This window comes from Sinocyclocheilus anshuiensis, unplaced genomic scaffold, assembly GCF_001515605.1.
Source record: "Sinocyclocheilus anshuiensis isolate Anshui unplaced genomic scaffold, SAMN03320099.WGS_v1.1 scaffold1312, whole genome shotgun sequence".
Lineage (NCBI taxonomy): Eukaryota > Metazoa > Chordata > Actinopteri > Cypriniformes > Cyprinidae > Sinocyclocheilus > Sinocyclocheilus anshuiensis.
Window position 1 is genome coordinate 35492 of NW_015544237.1, and position 14339 is coordinate 49830.

At 34.5% G+C, this 14339-nt stretch overlaps 1 protein-coding gene across 1 annotated transcript in view; it reads left to right on the plus strand.

Moving 5' to 3' along the window:
* Positions 1-14339, plus strand: part of LOC107697569 (polyadenylate-binding protein 1-like) — a 24157-nt gene that overhangs the window by 1618 nt on the left and 8200 nt on the right. The window contains exons 2-5 of the mRNA XM_016498368.1: positions 593-732; positions 811-905; positions 4242-4380; positions 13254-13348. Of these exons, the coding sequence (XP_016353854.1) occupies positions 593-732; positions 811-905; positions 4242-4380; positions 13254-13348 (469 nt within the window). The remainder of the gene's footprint in view (positions 1-592; positions 733-810; positions 906-4241; positions 4381-13253; positions 13349-14339) is intronic.

A 14339-nucleotide genomic window follows, 5' to 3' on the forward strand; every position in this document is an offset into this window, starting at 1 on the left:
GAGAGTCCAAACAGCTGATAAAAACATCACAATAATCCACAAGTAATCCACAGCACTCCAGTCCATCAGTTAACATCAGGAGAAGACAAAAGCTGAAACAAATCCAGCATTAAGACGTTTTTAACTCAAATACATAGAGTCTATAATCCATAATAACTCTTCCTCCAGTGAAAAAGTGTTCTGGTGTGAATCAGGAGAGAAATCTGCACAGATCAAGCAGCGTTTAAACAGCTCTAAACACATATGTGGCTGGATTTTGATGTGAGACACAACAGGAGATGACCTTTTTCACCAGAGGAAGCGTTATTATGGATTATAGAAATATGAAATGCTGGATTAGTTTCAGCTTTTGTCTTCTCCAGATGTTAACTGATGGACTGGAGTGCTGTGGATTATTGTGATGTTTTATCAGCTCTCGTTCTGACGGCACCCATTCACTTGCAGTGAGACACTGAAGCAATGCTACATTTCTCCAAATCTGATGAAGAAACAATCTCGGATGGGTGAACTGTTTAAGTTCTGTTCCCATGAAGAAACAAACTCATCTACATCTTTAATAGTGCTTTGTAAGTGTCATATCTTGCACTTCAAGGTTCGTGGGACACTTCAAGTCTCAAAAAGAGCGCGAGGCTGAAATGCAGGCGAGGAACAAAGAGTTCACAAACATTTACATCAAGAACTTTGGGACGGATGTGGATGACGAGATGCTGACGGAGATTTTCAGTCAATTCGGTGAGTGTTTATTTTGAGGATGTGGTTGAAATGAAACTGTTTTCTCTTGTTTTATCGCATCTGTGCTTTGTATGTGAGGCCCGACCCTGAGCGTTCGGGTCATGACGGATGAGAAGGGACACTCGAGAGGCTTCGGTTTCGCCAGCTTTGAGAAGCACAGCGATGCCAAACGGGTGAGTGATGTGAAGCTGAAGTGTGGGATTCCCAGTGAAAGCGACTGTGGAATATTATGTGCATCAAAGATACTAGGCAGTATTTATCTGGTTTTGCATATTCATTTTTAGATGTCAATGCCACTTTTTCTTTTTAATTCTGCTACTTTTTTCGATTTTTTTTTTAACCAATAAAAACACAATGAGGCTCCCATGAGTGGCGTCCCAAATGAAGTACTGTACACTTATAGTATCTACTATGAATTTGAGAAGATTTCCCTTCCACTATGTAAGAAAAGCTGTGCATAATTTGCAGTATTATTTAGTATTTTGTTCATTAATACAAAATAGTTAACAAAATGTTTGAATTATTATTAATATTTTCAATTTGTATGTATTTTATATTTATTTACAGTTTTCAATTAAATTTTAAGGTTTTAGCAATTTCGTTGTGTTTGTCATTTTTATTATTAGTTGTTTTTTTTTGTAGTATGTCTAAATAATTTTTTATTTTTATTTCAGTTTTAGTTATTTTTTTGTGAAATAAAAACACCTTTTATTATGAAAATCTAACTATATGTGTTACAACACAAAACAAATCTAAGATTGTATTAATGGAAGCCCATTTCTTATCAAAATATTGGGTAAATCATAACTATGACATAAAAAGTAGATTGTTGTTGTTGTTGGAATTACTACTTAAAAGGTCAAAATTGAGATAAAGTGCCATATATCTGCCATTGTATCTCATCCAATCATGATGCATATTCAACATATGTCCATTTAAGCTATCCAACCATGTGTTTCTAAGTATTTAATGCAAATCATTTTCTAAGATGCTTAAAAAGCTAGCATGTCTAAAACAACATTTCCTGTCTCACACTTCTTGCACACACACATTAAACAGATTTCCTGTTATCTCTCAGCTCATCAAAAACTCAAGCATATCGATGATGAAGCATGCTGTAGTAGAGTAAAGAAAGCAAAGGAAATAATATCACAATTTCAGATAATAATCAAATTTCCTCCACACCAGCTAAACCAGCTTCATGCTACCATTTCACTTCGGTGTGTTAATTGTGTCATTCTGTTCAGGTGTGTGGAGTTAATTATCCTTGTTTAAGTTCCTGTGTGTTCAGTTGTAGTTTGGCTTGTCTGTGTTAAAGGGATAGTTCACCCAAAAATGAAAATCACCTCATGATTTACTCACCCTCAAGCCATCCTAGGTGTGTATGACTTTCTTCTTTCAGACGAATCCAATCGGAGTTATATTAAAGGTGACATATCATGAAAATCGGATTTTTCCAGGTTTTAAGTTCTATAATCAGGTCCCCGGTGCATCTACCAACCAAGGAAACGTGAAAAAGATGAACCCAGTAACTTTGTTTTGGGAAGCCTTTTTCTGCAAGCGTCTGAGAAAACGAGCGCGTCTGATTTTGCTCCCTTGGTGACGTGGCAAAGGGATCTCATTATAATATTACCGCCCCTTAATCTGTAAGTTTACACCCACGCCGCCATCATTGTGTTTTCGCAAGCGACAACAGTGTACTAGTTCTAATGCCATGATGATAGTTTGAGCGAAGCATGCTAACTGTTCTGTGTTTGGCTGCACAGACGAGCACAGAACACTGTTTAGAGTCCCAGCCTCAGAGGAGACAACAGAGCAGTGCATTTATTGATTTATTTACTGTATATTGCTGCTGCCACACAGATCTAAAATAAACATGTGATTTATTTCCGTGCCTCACACGGCTCCGGGGGGTTAATAAAGGCCTCCTGAAGTGAATCAATGCGTTTTTGTAAGAAAAATATCCATATTTAAAACTTTATAAACCGTAATCTCTAGCTTCTGTGTAAGGTCCATAGCATAAGCTCCGGTGAGAAGTGAGAGAGCAAAACAAAACACCGGACATGAATTAGACGTACAAAACGAAGATTTATAAAGAAAGATGTGGGAGGATTTCGATATAAGCCGAGAGGAGACTGGTTTTCCTTTGGTAAAGTAAGGAAACTTTACTTCCTTTGCTCCTGTAAACAAACGTCGGTTTTCGCGTACAACAGTTAGCAGAAGCTAGAGATTACAGTTTATAAAGTTTTAAATATGGATATTTTTCCTGTGTTTTACTCACCCTCAAGTCATCAAGCAAAGTATATGACTTTCTTCTTTCAGACGAATCCAATCGGAGGTATGTTTAAAAATGTCCTGGCTCTTCCAAGCTTTATAATGGCAGTGAATGGGTGTTATTTAGTTATCATTATAGTTATAGTTGTTATTGTTATAGCTAAAGTTATGGTTATTGTTAGCTTTATAGTTATCGCTGAAGTTATAGTTATTGTTATATTTATCACAAAAGTTATTGTTAGTTATCATCATAGTTATTGTTACATTTATTGCAAAGGTTATTGTTAGTTATTATTATAGTTATCATTGTTGTTATAGTAAGTTATTGTTATAGCTATCTTTATGGTTATTTTAGTTTATAGTTTATTATAGTGCTATTGTTATGGTTATTATTGAAGTTATTATTAAAGTTATTGTTATAGTTATTGCTGAAGTTATTGTTATGTTATTGTTCGTTATCATATTAGTTATAGTTGTTGTTATAGTTATCATTACAGTTTTTGTTATCGCTGAAGTTGTCAGTTATTGCTATCATTGTAGTTATCATTATAGGTTTTATTATATTTATTGCAAAAGATATTGTTATAGTTATTGCTTAAGTTATAGTTATTGTGATTGCTTAAGTGATAGGAAGTTATTGTTACAGTTATCGTTATGGTTATTGTTATAGTTAGCGCTATTGTTAGTTATCACTGAAGTTATCGTTATTTTAGTTATTGTTTTAGTTATCGTTATAATTATCGTTATTGTTATAGTTGTATATTTTATAATTATTGTTATAGTTGTATATTTTTCTTACAAAAACACATTGATTCACTTCAGGAGGCCTTTATTCACCCCCCGGAGCCGTGTGAGGCACTTTTTATGATGGATGGATGTGCTTTATTGGACTTCTTTTGGACTATTGAAAAAGAACACCCATTCACTGCCATTATAAAGCTTGGAAGAGCCAGGACATTTCTGTCCCTTTAACGTCGTGTGTGCTACCCTGGTTGTTGGCTTACCCTTGTTGGATTTACCTGTGTGTTGGTTTAAAGAGTTTAGAAAATACCTTCATCATCTCCGTGCGTTTGTTATTACCAGCGTAGCCCTGACACTAGTTTAAAGCTCATTGCTCATTTCTTGTTGGAATTTTTAGTGTGGACTGAAGAGAGAGAGAGTGAAAAGGATCATTAAAAATAAATTATAGCACCACAAACATGACTGACGTAAGACTTGTGTGCTGTAACCCGCAGGCGGTGGAGGAGCTGAACCGGACGGAGCTGAACGGCAGGCGGGTGTTCGTGGGTCGTGCTCAGAAGAGACGAGAGCGTCAGGTGGAGCTGAAGCGGCGCTTCGAGCAGATCAGGCAGGAGCGCATGATGCGCTATCAGGTATCAGAGACTCTGCGTTTATCACACAGACTAAAGGTCATGCACTGCAATCAGCAGAACTACAAAGGTGAGGTCAGATGAGTGAGCTTTCACTTGGGGAAAGTCCAGTGTCAATAGTGTCGTAACAGAAGGCACTTTCAAACCAAGTAAATTCACGTGCCAAACTGAACCCGATGCGAAATCTGCATTTGGAAATCTTTCGCCCTCATGCGAAATTCCCAAATGCATAGATTCCTGTTGAAATGACTGGATTTCACCTGCGAAAATAACTATAAAGTATAACTAGATTGAAAAGTTTGTAGACAAACTTTAAGTTGGCTTGAAAAAGCCTGGCTAGAAAGTTCGAAAAAGTTTTAAAAGCTTGCAGTCTGAAAGTAGTTTGAAAGTTATAGTTTTAAGGATTAAATTTGAATGTTTTCAAGGCAATACAGTCTATCAGAAAAACAGATAGGTATAAAACATATTGCTAGGGTACCTGGGGTGGTTGCTAGGCTGTTTCTAGCATGGCTAGCATGTTGCTAACATGTTTTTAGCATGATTACTAGCATGTTGCTAGCATGATTAGCTTGTTTCTAGCATGATTAGCATGTTGCTAGCACAATTAGCATTTTAATAGCATGTTTCTAACATGGTTAGCATTTTGCTAGCATGATTAGCAAGTTACTAGAATGTTTCTAGTATGATTAGCATGTTACTAGCATGTTGTTAGCATAATTAGCAAGTTACTTACATGTTGCTAGCATGATTCTAGCATGTTACTAGCATGGTGTTAGCATTTTGTTAGCATGATTAACAAGTTACTAGCATGTTTCTAACATTATTAATATGTTATTAGCATTGTGTTAGCATATTGTTAGCATGATTACAAATTACTAGCATGTTTCTAGCATGATTAGCATGTTGCTAGCACAATTAGCATTTTAATAGCATGTTTCTAACATGGTTAGCATTTTGCTAGCATGATTAGCAAGTTACTAGAATGTTTCTAGTATGATTAGCATGTTACTAGCATGTTGTTAGCATAATTAGCAAGTTACTTACATGTTGCTAGCATGATTCTAGCATGTTACTAGCATGGTGTTAGCATTTTGTTAGCATGATTAACAAGTTACTAGCATGTTTCTAACATTATTAATATGTTATTAGCATTGTGTTAGCATATTGTTAGCATGATTACAAATTACTAGCATGTTTCTAGCATGATTAGCATGTTGCTAGCACAATTAGCATTTTAATAGCATGTTTCTAACATGGTTAGCATGTTGCTAGCATGATTAGCAAGTTACTAGCATGTTTCTAGTATGATTAACATGTTACTAGCATGTTGTTAGCATAATTAGCAATTTACTAACATGTTGCTAACATGATTAGCATGTTACTAGCATGGTGTTAACATTTTGTTAGCATGATTAACAAGTTACTAGCATGTTTCTAACATTATTAACATGTTATTAGCATGGTGTTAGCATTTTTTTAGCATGATTAGCAAATTACTAGCATGTTTCTAGCATGATTAGCATGTTACTAGCACTGGATTTAACCTGCGAAAATAACTATAAAGCTTAACTATTAACGATAACTATAAAGCTTTAATACTCATTCTCATTCTACGAGAACAGGAGAGTTCGTAGCACAAATATAACGATAACGACACCGAAAACGATAGAATTGGAATAACTTTCACAACGATTTTTTCTGGCTGATGAACGATACAAATATTGACAGCCAATCAGAATCCATCCTGCTTCAAAGAGCTCGAACATTTTAGCGGCAGACGACAAAACTGCAGAAACAGACCGTTATCGTCTGCTATAGTTATCATTATAGTTATTGTGGTAACACTTTAGTGTAGGGACCAATTCTCACTATTAACTAGTTGCTTATTAGCATGCCTATTATTAATATATTGGCTGTTTATTAGTACTTATAAAGCACATATTCAACATGTTATATGTTATAGTATACAGTTACAGTTATCATTATAGTTATTGTTATATTTATCGCAAATGTTATTGTTAGTTATTATCATAGTTATTGTTATATTTATCGCAAAAGTTATTGTTAGCTATTATTATAGTTATCGTTGTTGTTATTGTTATCGCTAAAGTTATGGTTATTGTTATATATCGCTTAAGTTATTGTTATCGTTATATATCGCTAAAGTTATTGTTATCGCTATTGTTATGGTTAATGCTGCTGTTATAGTAGTTGTTATATTTATTGCAAAAGTTGTTAGTTATCATTATAGTTATAGTTGTTATTGTTATCGCTAAAGTTATGGTTATTGTTAGCTTTATAGTTATCGCTGAAGTTATAGTTATCATTATAGTTATTGTTATATTTATTGCAAAAGTTATTGTTAGTTATCATCATAGTTATTGTTAAATTTATTGCAAAATGTATTATTAGTTATTATTATAGTTATCGTTGTTGTTATAGTAAGTTATTGTTATAGCTATCTTTATGGTTATTTTAGTTTATAGTTTATTATAGTGCTATTGTTATGGTTATTATTGAAGTTATTATTAAAGTTATTGTTATAGTTATTGCTGAAGTTATTGTTATGTTATTGTTCGTTATCATATTAGTTATAGTTGTTGTTCTAGTTATCATTACAGTTTTTGTTATCGCTGAAGTTGTCAGTTATTGCTATCATTGTAGTTATCATTATAGGTTTTTTATATTTATTGCAAAATATATTGTTATAGTTATTGCTTAAGTTATAGTTATTGTGATTGCATAAGTTATAGGAAGTTATTGTTATAGTTATCGTTATGGTTATTGTTATAGTTAGCGCTATTGTTATTTATCACTGAAGTTATCGTTAACTTATTTTAGTTATCATTATAGTTATCGTTATAATTATCGTTAATGTTATAGTTATCGTTATGGTTATTTTTATAGTTAGCGCTATTGTTAGTTATCGCTGAAGTTATCATTAATGTAGTTATTGTTATAGTTATTGTTATAATTATCATTATTGTTATAGTTATCGTTATGGTTATTGTTATAGTTAGCGCTATTGATATTTATCGCTGAAGTTATCGTTATTTTAGTTATCGTTATAGTTATCGTTATAATTATCGTTAATGTTATAGCTATCGCTATGGTTATTGTTATCGTATTAGTTTTCGTTCTTAAAGTTATCATTACAGTTATTATTATCGCTGAAGTTGTTATAGTTATTATTATAGTCATCACTATCGTTATAGTTATAATTATAGTTATTGTTATATTTATTGCTAAAGTTATTGTTATAGTTATCATTACAGTTATCGTTATAGTTGTTGTTATCGTAACAGTATCGTAACGTAACATAGTTATAGTAACTATTAGTTATTATTTTTTGTTTGAGTTATATTGTTATAGTTATCATTACAGTTATCGTTATAGTAACTATTATAGTTGTTATTTTTTGTTTGAGTTATATTGTTATAGTTATCATTACAGTTATCGTTATAGTAACTATTATAGTTGTTATTTTTTGTTTGAGTTATATTGTTATAGTTACCACTATAGTCATGCTGAAAGTTCTCGTTGTAGTTGTTATCATTGTAGTTGTCGTTACAGTAATCACTCTAGTGTACGTGTTTTGATGGTCCTGACAGGGCGTGAATCTGTACGTGAAGAATCTGAGCGATAGCGTGGACAGTGAACGGCTGCTCAGAGAGTTCTCTCCGTACGGGAACATCACCAGCGCTAAGGTAGCAATCGATCTGCGATACATAAAAGAATAGTTATCGTTATAGTTGTTGTTATCGTAACAGTATCGTAACGTAACATAGTTATAGTAACTATTATAGTTATTATTTTTTGTTTGAGTTATATTGTTATAGTTATCATTACAGTTATCGTTATAGTAACTATTATAGTTGTTATTTTTTGTTTGAGTTATATTGTTATAGTTACCACTATAGTCATGCTGAAAGTTCTCGTTGTAGTTGTTATCATTGTAGTTGTCGTTACAGTAATCACTCTAGTGTACGTGTTTTGATGGTCCTGACAGGGCGTGAATCTGTACTTGAAGAATCTGAGCGATAGCGTGGACAGTGAACGGCTGCTCAGAGAGTTCTCTCCGTACGGGAACATCACCAGCGCTAAGGTAGCAATCGATCTGCGATACATAAAAGAATAGTTGTGTCGTTATTTAATTGTAACCCAGTGAACGTGAAGATCCAGGAGTGTGTGTTCTGTTCAGGTGATGACAGACGGCGGCCGCAGCCGAGGCTTCGGATTTGTTTGCTTCTCGTCTCCCGAAGAGGCCACCAGAGCCATCACTGAGATGAACTGCCGCATCATTGATTCCAAGCCCATATACGTGGCTCTGGCCCAGAAGAAGAAGGAGCGTCAGACTCTGCTCATCCACCAACACATGATGAGACGCCAGCAGCTGGAGGCCTACTGGCCCAAACCACACGCTGAGCAGGTCCAGATTCACATCACGTCCTCTGATCATCCACAGACTGACAGAGACACACATGTGACGAGCTCTGTTATTATTTCACAGGTGCAGGATCTCTCTTCATACCACCTCACACAACCTCAGCCCAGCTCTCAATGGGACGCACAGAGCGTCAGCCCTCGGGGTGAGCAGACCTTCTTAAACCCGCAAGACTTTGGTTCATCTTCGAAACACAAATGAGGATGTTTTTAATGAAAACCAAGAGCTTTCTACTTTCTATCTAGACAAGGTAACCAAACAAATCCATATCAAAGATGAACCAAAATAAAACACTTTCTAAAATGAATGAAATCATAAAAATGTAAAAAAATTAAATAAAAAAAAAACGTATTAAAATGAATTAATAAAAAATATAACATGCAATTTTAAAACAAAAACTGTCAAAATAAAACACAAAGTAAACAGTTTTTAAATAAAAACAATTGAAATAAAACACTTACTAAACACTAAAACATAGAAATACAAAATTAAAATTAATAATTTTTAAGTAAAACAATGAAAATAAAACACTAAAATTAATTAAATCATAACAATCAAAATTTAAATAATCATTTTAAAATAAAAACGCATACTAAAATGAATTAAAACACTAAAATGTCAAATTTAAATCTTTAATTTAAAAATGAAGTCAAAACAAAACACATACCGAAATTAAATCATTAAATAATTTTAAAATAAAAATAAAGCAATAACAAAACAAGTACTAAAATTAAAACACAAAAAATGTGCAATAAAAATAAGTAAAAATACAGCACTTTTTAAAATTAAATAATAAAACATGAGCAAAATAATAAAAAGTCAAAATAAAACTAAAATTAATTTAATCATAAAAATGTGAAATCAAATACTAAATCAAAATAAAACATACTAAAAATCAGTTATATAATCAAATGTGAAATTAAAATACTTCATAAAAGATGTTAAACGGCTTCGGTGTGTCATCTAGAGCTTCTGATGTTTTTCTTTGTCGTCCCAGTGAACCTGCCTCGTTGTGCACCGCAGCACATCTACACTCCTGAAGTTCACGAGTTCACAAGCGAGCCGCAGCAGCAGTGGGCTGTTCAGCAGGTGCATTATTGTGGATTTTTGTGTTTGTGTGCACTGTGTAATAGTCATTATATATATCTTAAGCGTTTCTCGCTCTGGTTCAGGTGCAGGAGACTCTGAGCTCAGCAGACAACCAGAAGCAGATGCTGGGCAAGTCTGCTTCCATGTTATTGTGTCCTGTCGATGTTTTCAAACTCTGGTCTGATGTACTTTTGTCCCGCAGGTCTCAGTCTCTTCCCGCTGGTGCAAGACGCGGTCGGGCCGCTGGCGAATCAGATCACGGAGATGCTGCTGGAAACGGATGAGTCTGAGCTGCTGCAGCTTCTGCAATGCCATCAGTCTCTGTGCATGAAGGTCCGTTCCCGCTGCCTCGGCTTTGGCTGCTTTAATGTGTGATTTGTTTCTGAAGTGTGTGTGTGTGTGTGTGTTCAGGTGAACGAAGCGCTTGCTGTTCTTCAGTCTCATCAGCAGTTCAGCAGCCCTGTTATTCCAGCCGTCTGAGACACAGATTCAATCATTATAAACATTAATATAAGTGAAAAATTCCATTTAAATTAATTTAATAATTCAATGTCTATAAAAAGATCGTTCTCCATAAATAAACCAAATATGTATGTTTTTTCTGGTTTGCTTTTTACAAGGCATCTCTATTTCTTTTTTAATCACAATGCCACACTTCATTTTCTACATTAGAGTTAAAGTTGAGTGGAGGCGGATGTAACCTGTGCGATAACAAGCTATATCCAAGCAGTTTTCACTGGGTGCTATGATTTAGTACTTTATCAGCATTATTGTGTTTACAAACAATATTCCCAAAGCACACTACACACAAAACAAGTAATGACAAGAAAAAGAAATATACAATATAACAATAACAAACAACACAAACATTCATTGAGAGTGTACTGTATGTGTACTTGGATGACAAGAGCTGTATTTTTATTAAAATAAAAGGAGATAAACACATGCAAGTTTGTTTCTGCCAGGGGGAGAAAAATAATCTCACAATTCTATTATTATTATTATTTTTTTTTTCACAATTCTGAGGAAAAAAGTCAGAATTCTGAGTATATATCTAAAAATTCTGTTTTTGTTCTCTCAGATTTGGGGTGTCTGAGTTTATATCTCACATTTATAATTATAATAACTCATAATTGCGAGAAAATAAATGTTAGAAATTAAAAAAATTCATAAAATAAAAAAAAAAAATTCTTTACATTTTATAATTAAAAAAAAAAATAATCGCAAATACCCTTTTACTTTTTTATCCCGTGGCAGAAACGGCCTTCCATATGAAAGGATTAGTTCACTTCCAGAATAAACGTTTCTGGTAATTTACTCACGCCCATGTCATCCAAAATGTTTGTCTTTTGTTTTTTCAGTCGCAAAGAAATGAAGGTTTTTGAGGAAAACATTCCAGGATTTTGTTCAGTGCAGCTTCAAAGAGCTCTACACGATCCCAGCCGAGGAATAAGAGAAACCATGATCTAGAGAAACCATCGTTCATTTAAAAAAAAAAAATATATATATATACTTTTTAATCACAAATGCTCGTCGTGCACTAGCTGGACTTCACGCATGACGTAGTCATGTTTAACAAGGAGGCAAGACACACACCGATCTCGGATTAAAAATTGATATGACATTTAATGCATTTAGCAGACTATTTTGTCCAGTTCAAACATTCCCTGCAAAACCGAGCCATGACCTTGACGTTCTCCTTTATTCTCTGCGTCATTCGCGCCACTCTTATTCTATAATTGCACGGACTCTTATTCTGCTCTTACGTAAGAATATAAAGGAACCTCACGCAACATCCGGCGAGGACGCTTTCTTATCTGAGACGCACTTCCGCTTCTCTTCCCCTAACTTGTGCGGTGCGAGAGAGAACGCGTGTGCCTCAGAGCCTCGGCACGCATCTTATATAAAAAACTAAAAATACAAAAAAAAAAAAATCACAAAACTGACAAAAATACAAACAAAAAATCTACTTTTATTGCCGAAGAGCTCGGTGAAGCAGGATCCGCGGCAGATTTGAGGAGTTTGATCGCAGAGCAGCACCACAGCAGGCCTGAGGAGATTTTAATCCGCTTGTGTTGATCTAAACCGCCGAAACATCGACGCCAAACCGGTACCGAACGCGTTTTAATTCGTCTTTAAGTGCGTATTTGACCGTCTTCGAGGAGGAACCCGAGCAGTTTCGGTCGTGTCCGCGTGTGTTCAATCAGGTCCGCGTCTCGTGTGAAGATGAACCCCAGCGCGCCCAGTTACCCGATGGCTTCTCTGTATGTGGGCGATCTGCACTCGGACGTGACCGAGGCCATGCTGTACGAGAAGTTCAGTCCAGCCGGGCCCATCCTCTCCATCCGGGTCTGCAGGGACATGATGACCCGCCGCTCGCTCGGTTACGCTTACGTCAACTTCCAGCAGCCCGCCGACGGTGAGCTCACCTGCGCTGCATGCGTTTAATATTCATGTGTGTATATATATATATTACACGCATACATTTTTTTTTTGGTACAGTCTTTTATAAAAAAAATGTCATGTGTCGTTTATATTTTTATTAGTGTGCATATATATAGTTTTTATATTTTATATATTTATATACAATATATATTTTACACATTGTGTAGTTTTATATATTTAAATATTTATATTATTGTATATGATATTTTAGACTGTTATACTTGTATTTAGACTTTTAAATATTTACATGTGTATATATTTTAGATTGTTCTTTTTTATATTTATGTATATTTCAATCATATATATATAGTTTTTATATTTTATATTTATATACTATGTATTTTACACATTGTGTAGTTTTATATATTTAAATATTTGTTATTGTATATGATATTTTAGACTTTTTTATGTATTTTAGACAGTTTATATGTGTATTTTATATAGATTTTTTAAAATATTTACATTTAGATATTTTAGATTGTTCTTTTCTATATTTATATATATTTCAGTCAGATATTATATGGAATATTTGATATATTTATATTTTCTATAATTTTATAGATATACAATTATTCATATACACACAGATTATTATTTTTTACATAATTGTGTATATATATATATATGCATTTGATTTACTTTTTATATAGTTTAGATTGTTATATTTATATTTTATATATTATATGGAATGTTATGTTTTATATATATATATATATATATATTTTTTTTTTTTTTTTTACTTTAAATAGCATTTTGTCCACGCAATAATAAAAGGACACATTTAATTTATAATTTGTCTTAAATCTCATTTTGTAAAAAAAATCGTGAATCGAATCGTGAGTTGAGTGAATAGTTATGTCCCTACTGTAAAGTGAACTTTAATTCTTATTTTCAACAGGGAGTCAATCTCTACGTGAAAAATCTGGACGACGGCCTCGATGACGAGCGTCTGCGTAAAGAATTCGCACCGTTTGGCACCATCACCAGCGCTAAGGTACGAACTAGCCAGGGCTGATTGATTTAACCGATCTTCATTTTAATGAACTCGTATCAATTCTTAAATCCTTAGATTTATCTTTTAGCCTATACTCTTTTTCCTGTTGATGCATGATTAATTGCACTAAACATTATTTGTATCACATCACAATAATCACAAAAGGCTTTGATACTTTTGAGAAAAAATTCTCATCTTTCACAGGGTGTCCGCGGGTCCTTAAAAAGTCTTAAAATGTCTTAAATTCGGATTCGATGGGTCTTAATTATTTTTGGTCTCATTACCGCTAATGTGTGTGTGTGTATATATATATGTATATAGTTACATTTTATTTATGAATTGTTAACTAATAACCCTGGCTGCTAGTAGATGTTTTGATCTTATGGCGTGTTTGTGTGTGGCTGCAGGTCCAGCGCTCAGCATTCGCGTCATGACTGACGACAGCGGCAAATCTAGAGGCTTCGGCTTTGTCAGCTTTGAGAGGCACGAGGATGCTCAGAGGGTGAGGAGCAGCGTGTTAAGCCTCTGTGGGGTTTTGTAACGGTCCCTGCAGCGTTGTAACCTGACGTGTTTCCTCTGACGCTCAGGCCGTGGATGAGATGAATGGAAAAGAGCTGAACGGGAAGCAGGTGTACGTGGGTCGCGCGCAGAAGAAGGGAGAGCGCCAGACGGAGCTCAAGCGCAAGTTTGAGCAAATGAAGCAGGACCGCATGACTCGCTACCAGGTAACATGAGCCGCAGATGAGAGCGGTGAAGGGCCGTTGATGTCTGTGAAGTAGGGATGTAACGATGAAGCGGTTGAAAATCGATTCAAATATGTGACGATTAAAATCGGTTGAGATGCCAAACAAATCGCGATTCAGTTAGGGGTAGGAGTTTATATGACTTGCATGTCTGAAGGGAACTTACTGTCTTTAGAAAAGTCTAGATGGTATTTTTTCTTTTCATCTTGCCTCTGTATAATGCATATTAAAGTTCATAAGTGCAGCTC